Source organism: Aquarana catesbeiana, linkage group LG02 (genome assembly GCF_042186555.1).
Source record: "Aquarana catesbeiana isolate 2022-GZ linkage group LG02, ASM4218655v1, whole genome shotgun sequence".
Taxonomy (NCBI): Eukaryota; Metazoa; Chordata; class Amphibia; order Anura; family Ranidae; genus Aquarana; species Aquarana catesbeiana.
In genome coordinates this window covers 172,340,072-172,363,331 of record NC_133325.1, presented here as the reverse complement: position 1 = coordinate 172,363,331, position 23,260 = coordinate 172,340,072, and the positions used below count along the sequence as shown (strand labels likewise).

Genomic DNA, 23,260 nt, shown 5'->3' with positions numbered 1-23,260 from the left:
TCCTTCTTTCCTTCTTTCCTTCTTTCCTTCTTTCCTTCTTTCCTTCTTTCCTTCTTTCCTCTGTGTGTCATCACTGGGGACAATTGCCCCCCCTATTTACCCTGGCAACCATTGTCGCTGAAACGGAAAGTGATGGGAAATCCTCCATTTCCAAAAAATAGTTGTCGCCACAACAAGAAATTAGGCTACATTTTCCAGGTGGGGGCATCTGGGGTTAGCTTGATGGCCAGAGTAAGCTTTTCATTTTATAAACTACAACGGTGATAATTAATATTTTGGAAACTAGCACCTTCTCTTGTTTTGTCCATACAACAAAATTATTAAAAATTCAGCAGAGAAAGTGGGGACCCCTCATAATGGTCACAGCAGGTCTGAAAACTGTATTCCTGATATTCAACCAAGATGGACCTTGATGAATATAGGAAATGGGTGATTTAACTTTCTAGCATCTCACATAAACCCCATTTTGGGAGAAACTAACCACTGTTCTTGATGGGAAATCTGCCCGAATTGACTGCTCACCTGCTATATGCTTTTTTTTTTTTTTTTTTTTTCAATGGGCCTCCAGGAGGCTTGCGTCATAATGTGCTAATTGTGCAGGCTACAATGACGTCCCTCCCGTGCATGCGCACGGAAGTCGCTTTGTTCGAGACAGAGCAGGTGCTGTAAATGTGGTCTGAGCTTCACATGTGCGGGTCAGTTTACATTACTGCTAACTGACAGGCCAGTAGAGGCATTTGTGACAAGAGACCACTAGGGTCTCATCGGATATTACTTTAGCTTTAAATGCTTCTCCCTGCTGCATTGAGGACCCTCCCCTGTCAATGTGAGAGTAGAGGAGGAAGGGCCTTGCTCATCATATAACTGCCCAAAGACTCCTTGTTTTTGAAATACGAAGTGGTATCAAAAGGTTTCAAGACTAGTTTTGTTTTGTAACACACCAACAGATGGCAGCACAAGGCTGCACGCAAGTCACAGGGAGCACCGACCTTCATAAGTTGGTGTGCCAAAAGACCCTGTCCTGTGTACATTGGGAGCTGTGCAACTGGTGCTATTCTGATCACGTGTGTTACCATGTCTGCTATTTCATCATGGACAGCAAGTTAGTTCAAAGCGCAAACGAGAAATTTTGCTTGAAACTGGGCAAATTGTCCACAGAGACGTTTGACATGATTCTGCAAGTTTATGGCGATTCTGCAATGAGTTGTTTGAGGTGTTTTGAGTGGCACACATGCCTCAAGAGTGGAAGAACATCTCTGGAAGACCTTCAACAAGCTCAACCCCCCCGAAAAAGTCGAAACCATTCGGCAACTTGTGCATGATTGTCTGAGAACAATCCACAGCATTGCAACTATTGTCGGTTGTATGATACAGAACAGTCCAGGCAGTCTTCACGTGTGATTTGAACATGCACCTTGTTGCTGCCAAGTTCTTCCCCATGGCGCGCTGGGTCAGTTCTTGGCAGACCTTGACGCAGTGTTTTTTTTTTTTTTTTTTTTCTGCTTGTGGGTCAGCAACCTGGGGACACCTCAAACTCAAAACCACTCAGACAACTCATTGCAGCATAGCCATAAGCTTGCCGAATCATGTCCGCTGTCTGTGTGGCAGATTTGCCCAGTTTTACGCAGAATTTCACATTTGCTGTTTGTTCTAACTTGCTGTTGATGAAATAGCAGAAGTTGTAACGTACATGGTAACATTAGCACCAGTTGCACAGCTCCAGATGTACACAGGATGATGTTTTTTGGCACGCTGACTTATGAAGGTCGGTGCTCCCTGTGACTGTTCATGCAGCCTTGTGCTGCCATCTGTCTGCGTGTTACAGAACTAGTCTCAAAACTTTGATACCACCTCGTACATGACTGAAAATCTTAAAGTGCTGTGTGGGGATGAAGTATGGAGTCGTGTTGCAAATTATGTAGTTAGCTGTTCAGCGTTCCAGGTGCAGGTATGAATGCATACAAGTCCCTTGCCAATGGAGAGTATCAAATTTATGCTAGTAATTATCCTAATGCAGCATTTATCTTGGATAGCGTCTAGAGACCTGATGTTTTCCAGCTCTGTTAATAGGAAAATCACACATTTACAGTGACATTTTTTTTTTTCACTTTATACACAGCCTTTGCGAAGATGCTGCCATGTTCGGGCCCAGCACACTCGACCAGCATCCCACGTTGGGAAACAGCCATGGAATGGCCAGGAGAGTCTGGCGGACAACGACCCAGAAATGTGGGACCTTGTACAAAAGGAGAAGGACAGGCAATGTCGTGGCCTGGAGATGATTGCTTCAGAGGTAGGTGCTGGAGAGCCGTATGCTTTTTTTCTTTTTTACCTTGTGCACCTTTGTCTTTTTTGTTAGATTTCAAGCTGTTCTCTGAAGATAAAATTATTTATTTCAGATAGTGTCAGGTATTACCAACTAGTCTTGAAGCAAGGCACTCGGGATAGTCAGTGTTCTTCATTTAAAACCACAAAGTTTGCACAGAAATGTTAGAATTCTCAATCAGAAATGCTGAGGATGACTTCTCTACCTCTGACTGCTATGCTTTTCTGAAGCCTAAGACCTACACTAATCACACTGCACACATGGAACATGTAACACAATACATGAGCTGTGGAATTGGGGGCTGTCAGTTCGCTGTCGACTAGTGAAACTGAGCAGCAATAACCAGGGAATATTCCAGAGTTAGCATGTCTCAATTGTTTTAGGCAGTTGGCCAGTCATTTTTCATTCAGTTGCACATGTGGTGGTACTGGCAAACCTCTAAATAAAAGGTTTATATGTGATCTGTTTTACCTGTCGAGGTATTTTATTTTTCTGTTTAGCCATTCCTGAAATTTTCACAGTCCTTCCAGTCAGCAGTCACCTTCCTTAGTCTGTGATTTAGATGAATGTAGTGAATGAGAAGCAGCAGGCTCATATCCTCATCACTCTACTTTCTCCTCCCGTCAGTGCATGAGCCCTTCCAGCACAGCTGATTGGCTTACAGTGCTGCTGCTCCCTCGCCCTATTGGAGTTTTCTTGGTCATTGAGCAGGGGTGTCAAACTCCGTTTTATCACGGGCTGCATCGGCATTATGGCTGCCCTTAAAGGGCCGGTTGTATCTATAAGACTATATAAATGTATCTACTCTTTATCATATTAAATAATTGCCTCTGCGTTCAATTATTACTGCTTTTAGTAATAACTTAAGACTTGAGCTGTAAAGGGCAGGTGCACACCAGCACAGAGCCCATTCACACTCCTGTAGCCGATGATGTAAGCCTGAAAAGAAGGGTCGCACACCGCTGGTATCATTCACAAGAAACTTTATTGGAGACTGCTTTGACAGAACATGTTTCTGCTATGGTGTTCTGCCTGAGCAGTCTCCCATTTAGCTTCTTCTTTATTATGCTAGCGGTATGCGACCCTTCTTTTCAAAAAGCATAGAATTGTATTCTCAGAATATTTATAAGCAGATGTCCAGAGCACCCTACCCCACCCCTTACATCAGATGTCAAGAGCCCCTTCACCACCTGAAGTCAAGGGTCCACCTTGGGGAGAGAAGACAAGGGGGTACTGCGGCTGCGCAGAGAGGCGCAGGATCTGCAGGAGGAGTTTTTTCCTCCTCTCTGCTGCTAAGGCGGGGGGGGGGGGGGGCAGAGATGAGCCTCTCCGCAGCTGCATGAAGAAGTGCAGGATCTGCAGGAGTTCTTCCCTTCTCTGCTGCCAGCTACTGAGAGGGCAGAGGTGAAGGCAAAAAAACGAGTGGGGTGGTGCAGGAGTGGTGGGAGGGCCACATGAAATGGCTTGGAGGAGCGAGCGTTTTTTGCCCCTGGGCCTTGTGTTTGACACGTGTCATAGAGGATTACAAAAAGCTACTACCAAGCCAGATTTGGGTACTTGAACTGATTAATGTTAAAAATACACGTAATGATGATATTAATGTATACATAGGTGCGTTAGTTGATGTTTTTCTATCTGCCTGGAGTTCAGTTTAAAGGGCTATCCAATCTAACTGCAAGTATTGTGTCTATTGCTTTGCAGTGTTTCACAAATATGCTTTGCATTTATGTTTACACAAACTTATTGCTTTTTTTTCCAGTTTAATGAAAATTTTCACTTTATTTCTCCTCAATAGAATTTTTGTAGCCGTGCAGCTCTGGAGGCCCTTGGATCCTGTCTGAACAACAAGTATTCTGAGGGCTATCCTGGAAAGAGGTAAGAATATTCATTGTGCCATTAGAAAATTGGTATCTCTTTTTTTATAGTATTACTGTCTTTATCTTTTAGAATGTGAAATTGGCATACAAGGAAATCGATTTTCCCACTGTTTAGTTATTTAGGAACAACCATTCCTGTTTAAGCCCTGGTTTACACTGACTGTGGGAATGCAATCGTGCCAGATTTCATTCCTGCATGTCAGTCCCGAGTTCGGGGGCAATTTCAGAGACATCTGTGCGGGTTTCTGCACAGATGTCAATAGAAATCGCACCCTGAATTGAAAAAGTAGTACAAAAACTTCTTTGGGAATCAGTGCGGCACCGCAAATGTGGCGTCGCACAGATTCGTACACTGCAATTGCCACCGATTTGGCATAGGATTTGAACCTAGGATGAATGTACATATATAGTCCTTTCTGCTGCCAAGTATATACAGTGTAATGCCCCGTACACACGGTCGGACTTTGTTCGGACATTCCGACAACAAAATCCTAGGATTTTTTTCCGACGGGTGTTGGCTCAAACTTGTCTTGCATACACACGGTCACACAAAGTTGTCGGAAAATCCGATCGTTCTGAACGCTGTGACGTAAAACACGTACGTCGGGACTATAAACGGGGCCGTGGCCAATAGCTTTCATCTCTTTATTTATTCTGAGCATGCGTGGCACTTTGTCCGTCGGATTTGTGTACACACGATCGGAATTTCCGACAACGGATTTTGTTGTCGGAAAATTTTATATCCTGCTCTCAAACTTTGTGTGTCGGAAAATCCTAAGGAAAATGTCCGATGGAGCACACACACGGTCGGAATTTCCGACAACACGCTCCGATCGGACATTTTCCATCGGAAAATCCGACCGTGTGTACGGGGCATAACACTCTCTCAATGGTGGATGAACAGAGGAAGCTTTAGGGCTCCTGGACCGTGTGTGTGTGTGTGTGTGTGTGTGTGTATGTTTGTTTGTTTTTGTTTTTTATTTTTGTTTGTTTTTCTTGCAATGCAGGCAGATATTTATGGCCTTAAAAAATTGTACTGTTTGTCATTTGCTTTAAAGACCCACATTGTAGGGGAAGGATCTCAACACTCTATTCCCAGTTACTCAATAAACCAGATGCATCCCCACCCAAATGGCCAAACCAATCTTTGTTACACGCAAAGATGGAAGCTTTAGATAAAAACTGTTTTTAAGTTTAATAGTCTATGGAAACCATGGATTAAACACTGTTTACCACCGGACTTCAAAGATCAAGTACTTATACCATGGTAGTTGACGTTATAACGTGTAGATATACGATTACCCTCTGGGAGTAACCTACCTACGGGGACCCCCTATCTCCTTTTCCTCCTACCTGTTTTTCCTCTCATTATTGTGAACCCTTCTCCATACTACATTTTTCATTTCGGGTAAAAATCCACTAAAGTAAGTTGACACACCATAATAATATGCTGATAATGGACCTCCACATCAGCGGTAGATTAATCATAACCTTCTTTAATAAAATTCTTGAACAAGAAAAAAATGTACTGTTTTCGATGTGTACTGACACACAAAGTCCTGTACTTTAAAATTTTGGTACCTTAACTTGCTTTTTGGTTTTCAGTTGAGTAGGTACTTTAAAAACGCAGTACAATGTGAATAAACCTTAAGTGTTTGTTACATTAAAAAAAAAAAAAAAAAGTGCTCCTTTTTAAAGCATGTTACAGCACAGTGCTTGCGCTGTGTAATTTTGGCCCCCTGTATCACCTGAAATACCTGGCTGATCCTGCCCGGTTCTGCCCTCCCCCTGTAAACCCACCACGGTCACCATGGCTGCTAAGCTCTGAGAGCATGGTCAGTTTACGTGCCTCCGTCATCCGCTGTGTGTCTGCTCTCCTCCAATTTTCCCCCCGTCTGCCTGTCAGCTCTGATCTGCTCCTGGATCCTCCCCTCCTGCGTGGTCAGTTTATGTGCCTCCATCAGCTGCTGCTATCTGCAGCTCTCCTCTGTCCTCCTCCCCCCTCCCCTCCCTGCCTGTCTGCTCCTGTGTCAGTGTTGTGTGTATGTGTTTTTATAAAAAAAAAAAAATGCAGTTTTTATACCGGTTTTCAGAGTGCCGTTTGACCAGCCAGCTCTCTCCTCCTCCTCTCCTGATATCAGCAGGGGAATCTTAGCCCCGCCCACTTCAGATGTCAGACGGGGAGAGGAGAGAGCTGGCCGGTTATGTGAGCGGCACTCTGAAAACCGGTATAAACGGTAGCACAGAAGCACATATCATTACGAAGCAAAAAGGATTATATGATGTTTATTAGTGTGGGTTAAAGGGGTGTTCCGGCCTTTTTTTTTTTTTTTTTTTTGAAAACACTGTAGCTGCTGACTTTTTAGAAGTACACTTGCCTGTCCAGCGAGCCCGTGATGTTGGCCCCCCGAGGTCGATCCGTCCATCGGATCGGCTGCCGGCGCCACCATCCTAACTAAGAGAAACGGACAGTGGAGCCTTGCGGCTTCTTGTTTCCTACTGCACATGCGCGAGTCGCGTGGAGCTTTGTGAATGGCCCCGTTGTTTGCTGGGACACACACATGTCCCAGAAGGCAATGAAGCAGCTGGCCGAAGAGGAGGAAGCACCGTGGAATAGGAAGAGGCAGATTAGGAATACTGCCTAGCAACAGGGTTTTCAGGTAAGTTAAATTATTTATTTTTTTTTTTAAGAATTTTAATGCACTTTTTTTTTTTATTTTAGGGTGACCCTCCACTTTAACAACTTTTAATGCATGGCTAGTGAAAAGCCATTCTTTACCAAAACTGCCATCTATCCCTTGTTCTCTGCTGATATATATACGAACACCCTTTACTAGATAAGATCCAATATATAATATTTTAATCCCATTTTCACCTTTTCAGAAACCAACCCCATAAAACATGGTATCAATATATTTAAAGGAATGTAATTATTTTGATGATCTTAAGTAAAATGTGTGTTGATCTTTTAAATCGGTTTCTGAGTATAGTTTTATTTACTAATTTTAGCATTTTAACAGAAAATTCCAGCATTTGTTTAGTTTCAAAGATTTTGCAATCACTTTTACAAGATGCAAGGAGTCAACTAACCAGATAAAATATGTAATAAACAGTGTCTTGTGGCTTTTGTGCATCCAGAAACTCAAACTGAAATATGAAGGTTGTTCCATTCCAGGGCTTAATGTTCCCAGATTCACTTAGGGAAAGGGGAAGTATAGGGAAAATGAAGGCATGGGGGGGGGGAAAGGGACTAGATGGAGGACCAGATTTCGTTTTGATGAGCTTTCCATTTCCAGACTGTGGGAAACAATCTGTGTGTGTGTAGAAAGTAGAAAATTGGAGAATTTATGAAGGCTCATAGTCCCGATATAGGAGATTATTGGGTAGGTGTGTAGGAAAAGGAGTGGTTAGAGGAAGGCATGACTCGGGACTCTCAGCCTCTGCATTGAGTTCCTCATAGAGCTATCAAACTCTCCATGGAAAATGTTGCATGGTGATAATTAACCCAAGGTTTCCATATCTTGAGAAATTTATCATGTGTATTTCTGAGAATACTATTCAGTTTTTCATTATTAAAAACAAAAAAAAAAACATCAATGCGGTTTCCAACGAATCTTATCTCAGTGAGGAAGATGTGGAAGATGTGGTCATCTGCTCGGAATAGAAACAAAAACATCCTTTTTTACTTCCTTCAACCATGATCCGACGGAAAATATAAAAAATCCCCAAAGTTTCCCGGACCCTTAAAAGGATCCCAACCTTCACTAGCTATTGCTTTGGCTTTGCCTTGCAGGGATGGATCTAAACTTATCCATATGGCCTGAACTTTGTCACTGGACCCTACAAAGTTATCCCCTTTACCAAAACTGAAGCAAACTTGTGGGCTACCCAGTTGTCCCGATACCTATGATAACCTGGTGATCCTGGCAGTAACAAACTTCCTGTTCCAGCCTAGTCTAGTTCTTGAAGTTCCATTAGACATGATACCAGAAATGTCAGGGATGGATCAGGAGTTTCTTGCTGCAGCATACTGTAAGCAATATGTTTCCAGATATGTAGAGAGCAAATTATTGTCCAACACCCATACTGGTTTTGTGAGGGAGGGGCAAGAACCAGAGCTATTGTTAAAACAGAACTAATTTTACCCTCCTAGAAATGTATCCTTAAGTTCTATTGACAAGTTTCTGTTTGGAGTCTTTACTAATTTTTCAAATTTCCTCATGCCAATACAAACATCATATATAGCATGTACCACTGCCATCGCTGGGGTACCAAGGCTCTGTGGAGATTTAGAGCAGACACAGCAATTGGTTCTGTTCGCTTTCTTAGCTAGTTGGAGGTGCACTTTAATCAATAAGTTGGGATGTTGTGCATCGTTACCCTTGCTAAAATACACTAAGCTAAAGACATAAATAAAAAATATACTCATTCTTTGGTGTAGTTGAGCAGCTTCTTGCAGTGGCTGGCGTGGATCCAGTTGTCTCGTCCCTCAAGCTTTAGGGAGGTTGGAGTCAGCTGAACCTGGTATGGCCCAAGGTATCTTGGTTCTAGTCCTATCCTCTGACGTTTCTTTACAACGACCTAGTCACCTGGTTGTATAGAATGTAAACCGGTTATCATGTCAGGGTCCGGGAGGGATTCATGAACCCTGTGGTGGACCTTTTTGAAGTTCATATAAAGTAAACAAATGGGGTAATGGCGCTACCTAAAAAAAAAACCCTAAATGCCACTGCATATTAGGAAAACACAAAAGGTGTTTTTTAATATTTTTTATTCTCTCTGGAGAAGTGACGCTTGAGAAGGGGATATGCTTTCAATTTACAAATACTGTACTGGTGACCCCACAATAGGGATAAAACTTTTTCGCAGAAGAGAGTTTAACAAGACTCGTGGCCACTCATTAAAATTAGAAGAAAAGAGGTTTAACCTTAAACTACGTAGAGGGTTCTTTACTGTAAGAGCGGCAAGGATGTGGAATTCCCTTCCACAGTCGGTGGTCTCAGTGGGGAGCATTGATAGCTTCAAGAAACTATTAGATAAGCGCCTGAATGACCGCAACATACAGGGATATATAATGCAATACTGACACACAATCACACACATAGGTTGGACTTGTGTCTTTTTTCAACCTAACCTATTATGTAACATATATGTAACTATGTAATATTAGAGAATCATACGTCAATACCTGTACCTTCTCAGTTAGTTTATGAGATACTAAACCCAAGTGGTTGGTATAAAATAGGTAAAGAGAGGCCCTTAGGTCCCTAGGTTGATTTAATGGGGTATATAATAATGTGTGTTAAAGGAATAATATACATATGGGCTGTCTATATAAGTATAATGTATAGGCAGATACGCTTCAAAATAATATATATATATATATATATATATATATATATATATATATTTTATATTATCACATCTACATAAATAGATAGATCAGCCACAGAAAATCAACCAAGCAAATACAGTACAAATTATATAGTGAAGCTTGAACCCAACATATGCTGCAGTAAACAGGTCAGGTTAACATATAATAGTCCCATAAGCTTTTATCTGCATCAAAACCAGTTAGTATATAGTAATAGTCCCATAAACTTTTATCTGATGCTGTTTATGCCCTGCCTGGAGTTTGCATGTTCTCCCTGTGCCTGCGTGGGTTTCCTCCGGGTTTCCACGCAGGCACAGGGAGAACATGCAAACTTCAGGCAGGGCATAAACAGCATCTACCAATCAGCCAGGACATATCCGGGGCATCCACCGCAGACAACAGGGAGCAGTGATCTCCATATGAAGCACTACATGCCTACTACCCCTGCAGGGGTGCTTGGAGCCCGTGAGTGGGTAATCTGAAGGGGGGGCACAGAAGTCACCTGAAAACATCTCTAAGCACCAAAGTCACCCTGATGATGTTCTGGTTTTGATGCAGATAAAAGTTTATGGGACTATTACTTTATACTAACTGGTTTTGATGCAGATAAAAGCTTATGGGACTATTATTATATATTAACCTGACCTGTTTACTGCAGCATATGTTGGGTTCAAGCTTCACTATATAATTTGTACTGTATTCGCTTGGTTGATTTTCTGTGGCTGATCTATCTATTTATGTAGATGTGATAGTATACATTAGCGTATGTATGTATATATATATATATATGTATATATATATATATATATATATATATATATATATATATATATATATATATATATATATATATATATATATATATATATATAATATATATATATATTGAAGTGTATCTGCCTATACATTATACTTATATAGACAGCCCATATGTATATTATTCCTTTTTTAACACACATTATTATATACCCCATTAAATCAACCTAGGGACCTAAGGGCCTCTCTTTACCTATTTTATACCAACCACTTGGGTTTAGTATCTCATACACTAACTGAGAAGGTACAGGTATTGACGTATGATTCTCTAATATTACATAGTTACATATATGTTACATAATAGGTGAGGTTGAAAAAAGACACAAGTCCAACCTATGTGTGTGATTATGTGTCAGTATTGCATTATATATCCCTGTATGTTGTGGTCATTCAGGTGCTTATCTAATAGTTTCTTGAAGCTATCAATGTTTCCCGCAGAGACCACCGACTGTGGAAGGGAATTGCACATCCTTGCCGCTCTTACAGTAAAGAACCCTCTACGTAGTTTAAGGTTAAAGCTCTTTTCTTCTAATTTTAATGAGTGGTCACAAGTCTTGTTAAACTCTCTTCTGCGAAAAAGTTTTATCCCTATTATGGGGTCACCATTACGGTATTTGTAAATTGAAATCATATCCCCTCTCAAGCGTCTCTTCTCCAGAGAGAATAAAAAATATTAAAAAACACCTCTTGTGGTTTTTCCTAATATGCAGTGGCATTTAGGTTTTTTTTAGGTAGCGCCATTTCCCCATTTGTTTACTTTATATGAACTTCAAAAAGGTCCACCACAGGGTTCATGAATCCCTCCCGGACCCTGACATGATAACCGGTTTACATTCTATACAACCAGGTGACTAGGTCGTTGTAAAGAAACGTCAGAGGATAGGACTAGAACCAAGATACCTTGGGCCATACCAGGTTCAGCTGACTCCAACCTCCCTAAAGCTTGAGGAACGAGACAACTGGATCCACGCCAGCCACTGCAAGAAGCTGCTCAACTACACCAAAGAATGAGTATATTTTTTATTTACACCTTTTGTGGTTTTTCCTAATATGCAGTGGCATTTAGGTTTTTCTTAGGTACCCCGTTTGCCCGAAAATAAGACCTAGCGTGATTGTCGGTGATGGCTGCAATATAAGCCCTACCCCCCAAATAAGCCCTAATTAAAGTCCTTGTAGGCCTTATTTTCAGGGTAGGGCTTATTTTCGGGGAAACAGGGTAGGGCTTATTTGGGGGGTAGGGCTTATATTGCAGCCATCACCGACAATCACGCTAGGTCTTATTTTCGGGGAAACAGGGTAGCGCCATTACCCCATTTGTTTACTTTATATTACGTTAGCCCCTGAGTGCCCCTGGTAGGTGCTCAGTGTAGGGGAGGCAGCAACCTTTTCTCTTACCATATAGGCCTATCCTAAGCGCAGTTTTTCTACCTGCTATTATTTACTTATTTGCTATTATTTACTTTTGAAGTTCATGTTGCAGGGCCTGCACCTATCCCATCAGCTGGGAATGTACAGCTGCTGAGGAAAGTACAACCCTGTTTTTGGTTGACTTCCAAACAAACCTCATATGGAGATAACCCAGACACGTTGAAACTCAATAAACCCTTTTTCACCGACTGTGGTCACTGCATAACCTGTGTGCGGCTTACCATCTGGGGTGTAATACCTGGAATTATTGACATAAAGGTTCTTAGACACAGGAAGAGAAAAGCAGCGCCTTCTGAGCATAGTAGGTTAAAATATTTAATTCAGTATAAAAGGTGACAATTACACTCACAAACTGGCGATGGAAAACAGGCATAGATGGTTGCTGATTCAAGTTCCGTCAAAGAAAGACAATCGTGGTGATCCCTAAAGTGATTGTAAAGGCTTGTTTTTTGTTTTTAAATCACAAACGTGTCATACTTGCCTGCTCTGTTGCAGTGGATTTGCACAGAACAGCCCAGATCCTCCTCTTCTCGGGCCCCTCTTTGCTGCTCCTAGCCCCTCGCTCCTTTCAGTGCCCCCTCAGCCAGCAGCTTGCTACAGGGGGCACCCAATCAGAGTCAGAGCTCTGTGTATCCATTCAGACATGGAGCCCGACCTGGCCCCGCTCTTCTCCCCCCTGATTGGCTGACTGACAGCTGCAGGAGCCAGTGGCACTGCTGCTCTTTCTCAACCAATCGGGGGGAGTGTCCTGGATGGCTGAGGGCATCGTGGACATCGCTGGAGAGAGAAGGGGCTCAGGTAGGTAATGGGGGGGGGGGGGGCTGCTACACACAATGTTTTTTTTGTGCCGTCTGCCTTTCCAACTCTAACATGTCGTCCTACTTGGTTAGAATTAGAGAGGTTTGTATTTTTTGAAAATTGTCATTCTTACCATTATCTCCCCTCGTTTTCTTTCGCATTACAAACCGGAAGAAGAGACGCAGGGTTTAGAATGGTGCAAAAGAAACCAATATTGGTAAATGGTCATTGACATCCTCCCGTTTGATCTAGTGAAACTAAAATGCCATAGACCTCTGAAACATAACTTATCTGGTATTTCATCCCATCTTACTATTCCTGTTTGGGCAGGTTATTCTCTCCATCTTTCCAATTCAAGGAACAAAAGATAGGAGGCGTGCTGAATAGAAATGGAGATACGGTTATGACAGTAAATATGCAACAAAAAATAGTGGCCAGGGAACCTCCTGGCAGACAATAGAACACTGGCAGTGTTTTGCCGAAAACTGGATTGACAAGTTATAATACCAAAAAAGCAATCTATAGCACTGATTCAACTTCCAAACTTGGGAGTATGTTCAGTGCGACTGATTTAAAAAAAAAAAAAAAAAATACCAATTTGATTATACAGTTACATTAATCTCTATCGAATTCACTGACCAGACCTTCACCATTAAATACCTTTAAAAGTTCAGTTCTTTCAGTGAAAGGGTGAAATATTCTATCTACTTGCAAGTTAAATTTCCACTTTGACCAAAATAGGAATATTGCAACTTTTACATTTCTCAAAACAAATAAAATTCTCGAATTCTTAGTTTCACGTTCCTACAAAAATACATTTGCCGCAACGAGTCAGAGGGCCGCCACGGTTAGCTCTAGCATATTACTACATACAAACAATGAGAAGAATAAGACCTTTAGATACAAATGCAAGGGAGATATTTCATAGTTGCCATGCTACTTAAAAAACAAACAAAAAAAAAAAAACAAACAAAAAAAAAACCAAATCGGGTGAATAGATTCAACTCATGAAATTAGGAAATCGTTCCTAATTATCTATATAATAGTGGATAACTATAAATACACCAGCCTAACTAGATGCAAACTATAACATAGTGATTAACATACAAAAAACTGTGAGCCTGCTGGCAAATTAATCCCCAAATCGGGTGACCAAGTATTACATCATTTCCGTTCCCTCTGGTTGTTCACCGTTGTAGGTGGGAACCCACACCAGCCAACAGTCTTCACTGTGGGACACACATCCACTCTTTTGCTATGCAATCCAGCCTCAATGCTGGGCTAGTGCTCGAACAATATAAGCAGACACTTGGCACTTTGTACTGTGTTTTACTATTTTTTTTTTTTATTGAACGGGATTACACTATTTTGGTTTCCTACATCTTTTTCACATATCCCACCTGTTACTCCCAACAGTGTGAGGGGCTGATCCAGTCCACAATCTCCAAAATTGCAGCAAGCATTATCTTGCTAAAGCCCATTTGACCTTCTTTTCAATAAAGCGGGGGTTCACCCACACCGCCAAAAAAAAAAAATATTAAAAGCCAGCAGCTACAAATACTGCAGCTGCTGACTTTTAATATATGGACACTTACCTGTCCCAGAGTCCAGCGATGTCAGCAGGGGACGCCGAGAACCCGCTCGGTTCTCGGCAGCTGCCGCCACCATCCTAGGTGAGGGAATCAGGAAGTGAAGCATTGCGGCTTCACTTCCCGGTTCCCTACTGCGCATGCGCGAGTCGCGCTGCGCGTCCCAAGTGGTCCCCGCTCTCTCCTGGGAGCTGTGTGTTCCCAGGAGACAGCGCGGTGGGGACGGGAAGAGGCGTAGACTCCCATGGGAGTCTATGCCGGAAGTGGGTGCAAATACCTGTCTTAGACAGGTATCTGCACCCACCTCCCCCCTGAAAGGTGCCAAATGTGACACCGGAGGGGGGGAGGGTTCCAAAAAGCGGAAGTTCCATTTTTGTGTGGAACTCTGCTTTAAAAAGGTCAACACCCTCTGGTAAGCTGACATCCATATACTGAGCACTTTGGTGGTATTGTAGCCGGTGAAGGTGGTGCATTTATCTTCAGGATTGGAGAATTTCTCAACAGAGTTTACCACATTGAACTTTTATTCACTTACATGTGTGACAATTTTGTTTCTTTGGACCACCAAGGACATTTGTTTTTGATTATTGTTTTTACACATTGTCGTTTTAATTCCAGATCACATAGTATCTGTGTGTGCACAATTGCTTTTCACAAGAATTGGGGATTCATTTGCCAGCAGGCTCACTTTTTTGGAGCAAGGTATTGAATAGAAAAATCTGGATGCCGCACACCGGATGAAGTAGAAAACTTGTCTTTATTGTAGAAATGGGACCATCAAAAGTAAAAGACAATCATGCAAGATGTACAGGATCATCTGACGCGTTTCACACTCGGAACTGAGTGCTTACTCATAGATTTTTCTATTCAATACCTTGCTCCATTCAGCATTTAGCCAGCACCTGGGACTCTTCAACTCTGAAGGCTTCACATTAACTTTACACCTGGGTTTGGATCCACCTGAGCGGTGAAACACTCTCCTAGGCTCACTTTTTTGTATGTTAATCACTATGTTATAGTTTGCATCTAGTTAGGCTGGTGTATTTATAGTTATCCACTATTATATAGTTAATTAGGAACAATTTCCAACCAGACTGAATTCTGCCTTCACTCTTTTAACCATAGAAAAAAATTACTATAAGAAAAACACAAGAGCAGCTCCAAACCTTGCATGGGTCACCCACACAAAGTTGAAAAACAGGTTTCCTCTTTGTTTGTTTTTTTTCTTTGCACCTATAGATGGGGCTGTTGGCAATCCCCTCCCTTGATTTTATCATGTCAATGGCAACTCTTAGCAAAGACAAAAATGGGCTTTACCCAGCAACGTTCTTTCCGGTGGGCTAAAATGCTACACACTACAAAAGAATTTGGAATTTATTTTCCACCTAAGCAGTTGCTAAATTCTAATTCATGCGGAAGAATTTTAACCAGACAAACATACTACACATCCAACATTAGATTTCTGAAGCCACAAGTGAGCTATGTCTAAAGTCTTTGTAGCCTGGAGTCCGGTTCTAAACTCAGTGATGAGTTTCTCCCACCTCCAAGTATCAAAAGTACCTTCCAAAGGAATACACCTTGCTGCACCCTCTGACCATATATGCCAATCTTTAGGAGTCTCATGTCCGTAGCCCCAAACCCAGACCTCCTATGCTGTGCAGCTATCTGACTGGTGGGGAGCCTAACTTTTTTTTTTTTCCTCCCATGCATGGACGGTACATTTACCTATGGTGACTCAAATTGCTTATGAATGTGTCCCTGCATCCAGGGCACCCTTGCACTAACTTTCGGAGCAGTACTGCCTAGTGTTTTACAGTACTGGCACCCAGCTTGTCTGACTATTTTACATGGCCTCCCAGTATGCTAGAATCTACTCCTCACTGTTCGCACTATGTGCGAAAACCAAAGCGCATGAGCGTATTGCAGCAAAACTGACACTGGGGGACATCTGACAATATACATTACTAAAAATTTCCACAACAGTGTGTGACTGGACAAAGTCAATTATCTGGAGTGCTGCTTGGGAGCGAGCCCATAGCAAGAGGCTTGCTGTAGGGGGAGCTTGCAGGGGGGGAGGAGCCAGGACACCTGACATGGGACCCAAAAAAGAAGAGGATCTGGGTTGCTCTGTGAAAAACCACTACGCAGAGTAGGTAAGTATGATTTGGTCTTCAAAATGTTTCCACACTTTTTTTATATTTAAGAGTTTAAAAAAAGTGCATAGACTTTTTGAAGAACCCTCATACAGCATGTTTGATTTATTTATCTTTTTATTTTTTTAATTTAAATCTTTAGACTCACTTTAAAAAATATGTAAAGGCTCGTTTAAAAAAACAAAACGAATAAAAACTAAACGTCATACTTGTCTCCTCTGTGCAGTTGGTTTTGCACAGAATGGCTCCGATCTTCCTCTTTTGGGGTCCCTCAGCAGTGCTCCTGGCTCCTCCTCTTCTCGAGTGCCTTGATGGAGAGCTGCTCTCCCTCTGTGCACTCGTGCAGGCACGCTCCTGTGTTCTGCTGCATCCATTAACAGACAGCATGACTCGGACCCGCCCCCCGGCTCGTGCATCATTGGATTTGATTGATAGCAGCGCAGCCATTGGCTCTCGCTGCTGTCAATCTATCCAATCAGCAACTGAGACATCGGCTGGAGCTAGTGTGCTCCTCCCAGTCGCTGGAAAGACCAGGTTCAGGTAAGTAAAAGGGGGGGGGCTCTGGGGGGGGGCTGCTGCATCACAGGGATTTTTCACCTTAATGCATAGAATGCATTAAATTGAGGAACCTTGAGGGTTTACAACCCCTTTAAACACAACCTAACTGGAAACGCTGTACATGAGGCAGTATTTACAGTGCGAGTGCAGGCTGTGGTTCCAAATTTTTCTTTTCAATGAAGATAAAGTGGGAATGCAGAATGAGATTATGGGTTTCAGGGTGACAGTTGGGGTGGACTAGTGTAAGCGCAGAGGGCAGTAAGACTAAAAGGATGGAGTGGATGTACTTTACTGAAGTGGCGGCTGCAGGGTGATAGGGGGACTGGAAAGGGAAGGGGGTGTTAATGAAATGGGAGGATGTGGCATAAAGGGTGACAAGAGGGGCAAATGTGGAGATGGTCTGCAGAAGGGGGGGGGGTTACAGGGAGGGAACATGTTCTGCCCTGACAGGTGCCACTTGGATTGATGTAAAGCTTCCACAGATCTCCAAGTGAAATTGGCCATAGTTATCCATTCCTCATGCTTATCACATATTTGCAACATGGCAGGAAGCTGGCCATAGATGATTCCGTTTTTTGGTTCAGTGATCACAAGTACGAATTGTGGTGTTGATCTCATTAATATTTTGGGGGGGGGGGGGTAAAACCCATCATTTAAAAAAAAAGTACATCCCCAGCATGCTGGAAATGCTAACAATCACATTGGTTGTGCTCTCAACCAAACTGTGAAACCATCCAATGGCTGGTGTCATACCTGATCACATGCGCAGGCCGAGACGGCAGCTTCCTTGGTTGAAAAGGATAGGAGGCTTTACTTCCACTTTAAGGGCTCATTTACACTTGCTTCGGCTTCAACACACATTAACGGCTAATTTACACTTGCTTCAAAACAAGGCTTCGGAACGCTAGTCAAAGCTCCTGTCACTAAATAAAATAGGTTACCGTCCTGTTTACACCTTGCTTTGCTTCAACTTCGCTTCAAACATTATACCCCATGTAGCTTTAATGGTGCTTCAAAGCGTCTTCAAAGCCTCCATAGAAATCTATGGCAAAGCTTGCTTGAAGCCTCACCGAAGTCCCAAGCAAAAGCAGGTGTAAACAGAACTGTAAGCTAACTATTTTATTTAGTGACAGGGGCTTTGACTGGCGTTCAGAGAGCTTTAACAAAGCGTGTCCAAAGCCATGTTTTGAAGCAAGTGCAAACTAGCCCTAACACAAGGTTTAACCTATTCCTACCCTTTTCAAAATGTATAAAACCAGTTTTGCCTAGAGATACTTTAATAAAATGAAGGCACAAGTCAAAAAAATGCACCAGTGTTTAACTAAATCTTGCTGTTTTTCTAGGTATTACGGAGGTGCTGAAGTTGTGGATCAGATAGAGTTGCTGTGCCAGCAGCGTGCTTTGGATGCCTTCAGACTGGACCCAGGAAAATGGGGAGTTAATGTGCAGCCATACTCTGGTTCTCCAGCTAACTTTGCAGCATACACAGCCCTACTGCAGCCACACGACCGCCTCATGGGGCTGGATCTTCCTGATGGAGGACAGTAAGTGTACTCTAGATCCGTGTTCCTCAACCTTTTTTTCAGTCAAGGCACCCTTTAAAATGGACAGTCTCAAGGCACCCTGTTCTAAAATGTTAAAACTGTTCTAATAGTTTTACATAATGGAGCAACATCCACACACATAGCACACCCGACGTTAGAGGTGCAAGCTGGTACTGACTAGTATTCCAATGTTTCTCTTCTCACTCCGCTTTTCTCCATCACTCAGCTAATGTGACCCCAAAACTGATGAGAGGTGGGAACAAGGATGATACACTCCTTTATCAACTGATGATGTCATTGGTCATTAGGAGGTCGGCAGCTAGAAGGCTATAATGGTGCACATTGAAAACCTGTGGCTTTGTGTGACTAAAAGGCAGGCTTCATCCGCATGCTGCCTTGTATACAATTTTTGGGCAATTAGGCAATTACCAAGGCTCCCTTGAAGAAAACCTCAAGGCACTCTGGTTGAAAAAGGCTGCTCTAGATCACTATATTTTACAATAAGTGACCAGACTTTAAAAAAATTTAATATAACAATCCAGTGGGGTCGATTGTTCAGACCTGGAAACCCAGAAGCAGAGATTTCACTATAGTGTTCCTGGGAAACATGAGAAACCACTAGATTTATCGCTTTCATATACCAAACTCAACAATATTTGTTTTTCAATTGACCATGTAAAAATTTCTTTTTTTTTTTTGAGTTACACATTAAAGAGATCATTGGCGTAAAGACTTCTTTCAGTATCTTAATATTTCTTATACCTGCACAGGCTGTTCTGCCAACCTACTGAAAACAATGCATCAATCCCCTGTGACTGATATCTTTAAAGCCTCACTCCTATCAGAAAAAAATGCAGTGTAATACTTGCCTTATTTCTCGCTCTGGCAGGCTTCTTTTATGCTGTGCGAACGGTCCCCTGAAGCCTTCTTCTGTAATGCGCTTCAGTTGTCCATTGCATACTAACATCAACTACAATATAGGAATAGGACTAATAGGCTGACTGCAACCATGTACGCACTCTAGGGCCAATATAGGAAAACCTTGTTGAAGGACTATGGGATCTAAGTTGTCCTACAAGCTTGCATCTGTAAAGGATAAGTTCACCATTTAAAAAAAAAAAAATGCACATCTTTTTGCAGATAAAAACGTGCAATTATTATTTTTTTTTATTTGGAAAGTAATTGCACCAGCAATCAGCAGATCGCAGGTGCCATGCAGGACTTCTGCCGACTTGTCAGTGTATTGGTCTTCTCGTACGGGTCGGGAGATACACACTGACAGGAAGAGACGGTGAACTAGCAGAGCACTCAACAGCGCCATGGTAGCTCATTGATAACTACAAGCTGACAGCCACAAAGGCTGTTGTTTTCCCATTCACAGAACACTATGAATTAATGACGCAGCCAGGCAGGCAGAGCCCCAAAGGGCCATGTTTTCTTTAGATCATGGCAGTGAGCTGGGGAAGAAGATCCCTCGCTCGCTGTCAAAACATGGATGCATTTGTAACATGTTAAGTGTTAAACCTTGAATATGGAAAACATGTTACAAAAGGTGAACTTATTCTTTTAGGCTCCGTTCACACTGATGCGACATAGGATCCATTTTGTGAGAACCAAGTTGGATGACGTGAAATTCAGGGTTTCCCTATGAGAGCTGTCTTAACTGATACTACAGAAGTCTGTTCGACTTTAGAAAAGGTTCCTGCACTCCTTTGGTCTGACTTTGCTATGACTTCAATGCCACAGAGTGTAAAAAGTCACATCAAAGTTGCACTGAAAGTTGCGTGACTTTGGAGTCAGGCTAGTGTGAACTGAGCCTTAATAACTTAAGTTATCCAATATTGCATATCCATTACATTTTCAAACTTCTTGCATGAATAAAGGCCAACATGGTAAAATACACTACTGTTGCTTTTCCACTGAAAGCTAAAAATTAACTCCATGCAGATGGTGCCACTATATACTCTTACAATTTTGAGCTAGCCCCTTTTAAATGCATATTCTGTGACATTTGCAATCTTTTCAGATTCAAACAGAGTTGATAAGATCTCCCTTTTTTTTTTTTTTTCTTTCTTTCTTTTTTCAAGTCTAACACACGGGTACATGTCTGACGTGAAACGTATCTCAGCTACCTCAATTTACTTTGAATCCATGCCTTACAAGCTGAATGTAAGTATTCCCGAGATGTAATGTGACATCTAGTTTGATTTACTATACTGTACTTATTATAAATTGTTCAGACAAGGTTAGTAAGTTTGTATACATTTCTGTTGATATGTTTCCATACATTTCTAAGTCTCTATATAAAGCCAACACCTGATGCAAAAACTTCAAATTTATTTGTTGTTCAATATGCAAGCATTTCTGGTCAGTAAACTCTGCCATTTAGAAGATAAGGGGCCAGTACAAAATATTTGTATAACCACATGCTACTCCCTTTAGCAGTTACCAGATTTGGTAAAACTGATCACCACCTACAGGGTTTAGACTCCTAGAAAAACCGGGCTCACTGCCGCTTTAGATACGTGCTTACTAAAGAGAAATCAAACTATAATGTATTTAATATCCCTAAAAGGTTATCTAGTATATACAATTTCAGAACGTGTTACAAAATCTATCCAAGCAAACCGCTTAATAAGGGGAAAAGAAAAACCGGAAGATTGGAAATGACTCCTGCTTCAAGGGCTTAAAAAGAAATATGTTTGCTTATCCCTAGTCAACATCAAACACCCACAAGAATGTGTTACTGAATTTTAGGTATCAGATTTAAAATGTTTGGTTTCAAAGTATAGCTGTCAGCCCCCAGCCTCTCCAGTCAGATGCCTGCTAAGCTCATTTCCAAAGGCATGCTATATACTTATGAAGATGTGTAATTATTGCCATCCATTTTTCTTCGTTTATCTTAACTACACTTCATTCACATTAACTCCACTTCAGCCCCGGAAGGATTTGCCCCCTTCCTGACTGGGCCATTTTTTGCGATACGGCACTGCGTTGCTTTAATTGACATTTGCGCGGTCGTGCGACGCTGTGCTGTACCCAAACAAAATGTCCTTCTTTTTTTTTCCACAAATAGAGCTTTCTTTTGATGGTATTTGATCACCTCTGCGGTTTTTATTTTTTGCGCTATAAACAGTGACACTTTTGAAAAAGACACTGTTTTTTTACTTGTTGCTATAATAAATATTCCCAATTTTTAAAAAAACAAACACATTTTTTCCTCAGTTTAGGCCGATATGTAATCTTCATATTTTTGGTAAAAAAAAATCGCAATAGGCGTATATTGATTGGTTTGCACAAAAGTAATAGGATAGATTTATGGCATCATCATTATTATTATTATTATTATTATTATTATTATATAAATATATATATTTTTTTTCACTAGTTATGGTGGCCATCTGCGATGTTTACTGCGACATTGCGGTGGACAGATTGGACACTTTTGACTTTTTTTTTTTTTTTGGGACCACTGACATTTATACAGCGATCAGAGCTATAAATAACCACTGGTTACTGTATAAATGTCACTGGCAGGGAAGGGGTTAACACTAGGGGGCAATCAAGGGGTTAAATGTGTTTCCTAATGTGTGTTCTAACTGTGGGGGGTAGGGGGGTGGGACTGCCTGGAAAGCAGACTGATCAGTGTTCCTATATACTAGGAACACACGATCTGTGTCCTTTCCCCTGTCAGAACGTGGATTTGTGTGTTTAAACACACAAATCCTCATTCTGGCCCTGTCAGGAGCAATCGCGTGTGCCTGGTGGACATCATGGCCGCTGGGTACGAGCATCGGCTCCTCAGTATCGGGTGGGTGTGCGTGTGGCGGGCGTGCATGCGCCCCCTATACCCCTTAAAGCGGCTGTCGTACAGCTATGGCGATTCGTGCAGGGGAGTCATTCTGCCGCCGTCAAACGAAGGCAGACAAGTGGTCGGCAAGCGGTTATAGACCAAACTTGGATATTGAAGCAGTTATGATCCCAGGCAGACCCAAAGTAATAACCTCCCATATCACTTTGCATGTTTACACTCTTTTTAAATCTCCATGTGCAATGCATCTTTTGTATGAATAACTATCCGTGTACTGCAAAATGTGGAAGTTATAAAACGGTTTGGAACTCCAGTCCTTATATTGTGATAAAGAAATGGATATGAATTGACAGGGTGAACGTAGTCTCTGGGTGTGACCAAATGGCACACCTTTCCCTGGAGACCATCTGTAAGTAGGCATCCTCTACCCATCTCTTGCTGTATGTACACCCTTATTGAGCATATTCCCCATATATAAGACAATCGTGTTAAATGCCACCCTCTCAAAAATGTGATAACAACCCCATGGTTGTTTAACCCATGATACACTGACTTGGAATTCTGAAGCATCACACACAGGTAAGGTTAAAGAGAAGCTTTCAACTTGAACTTGAGTTAATTCGTTCCGATGCAAAAATATGATAAAGGCACATCACTTTTCTTTTCAAACAAATCCTGTACACAGCATAGGCCAGAGTGTTCCTTCCACAGGAAAAACTTTTTAGATTTTCTGGTCTCAAATTCTAATTTATCAGTCCAGGAGTCGTCCAATTCTCCACTTTTGTATGAAAGTCATACACCTGACAGTAGCCTCCTTGTGAGGCAGATCCATTTTTCTAGTTTCATTCCTGACCCCTGCCACACAACATTTCTGTCATCGTGGGACAAGTTGATCTGTTTCTGACAGACTAGGTTTGTCTCCAAGGAACATTGTCCCTGGCTTGGTGGCTCTGGAATCTGGCTTTAGAGTCAGAAGTCTTTATTTG

General features: G+C 41.9%; 1 protein-coding gene across 1 annotated transcript in view; it reads left to right on the top strand.

The window, feature by feature from the left end:
* The window catches only part of SHMT2 (serine hydroxymethyltransferase 2), a 144,995-nt gene that overhangs the window by 21,432 nt on the left and 100,303 nt on the right, over positions 1–23,260 (top strand). Inside the window, exons 2-5 of the mRNA XM_073613825.1 lie at positions 2,120–2,293; positions 4,122–4,201; positions 18,263–18,463; positions 20,551–20,632. Coding sequence (XP_073469926.1) covers positions 2,120–2,293; positions 4,122–4,201; positions 18,263–18,463; positions 20,551–20,632 — 537 coding nt within the window. The remainder of the gene's footprint in view (positions 1–2,119; positions 2,294–4,121; positions 4,202–18,262; positions 18,464–20,550; positions 20,633–23,260) is intronic.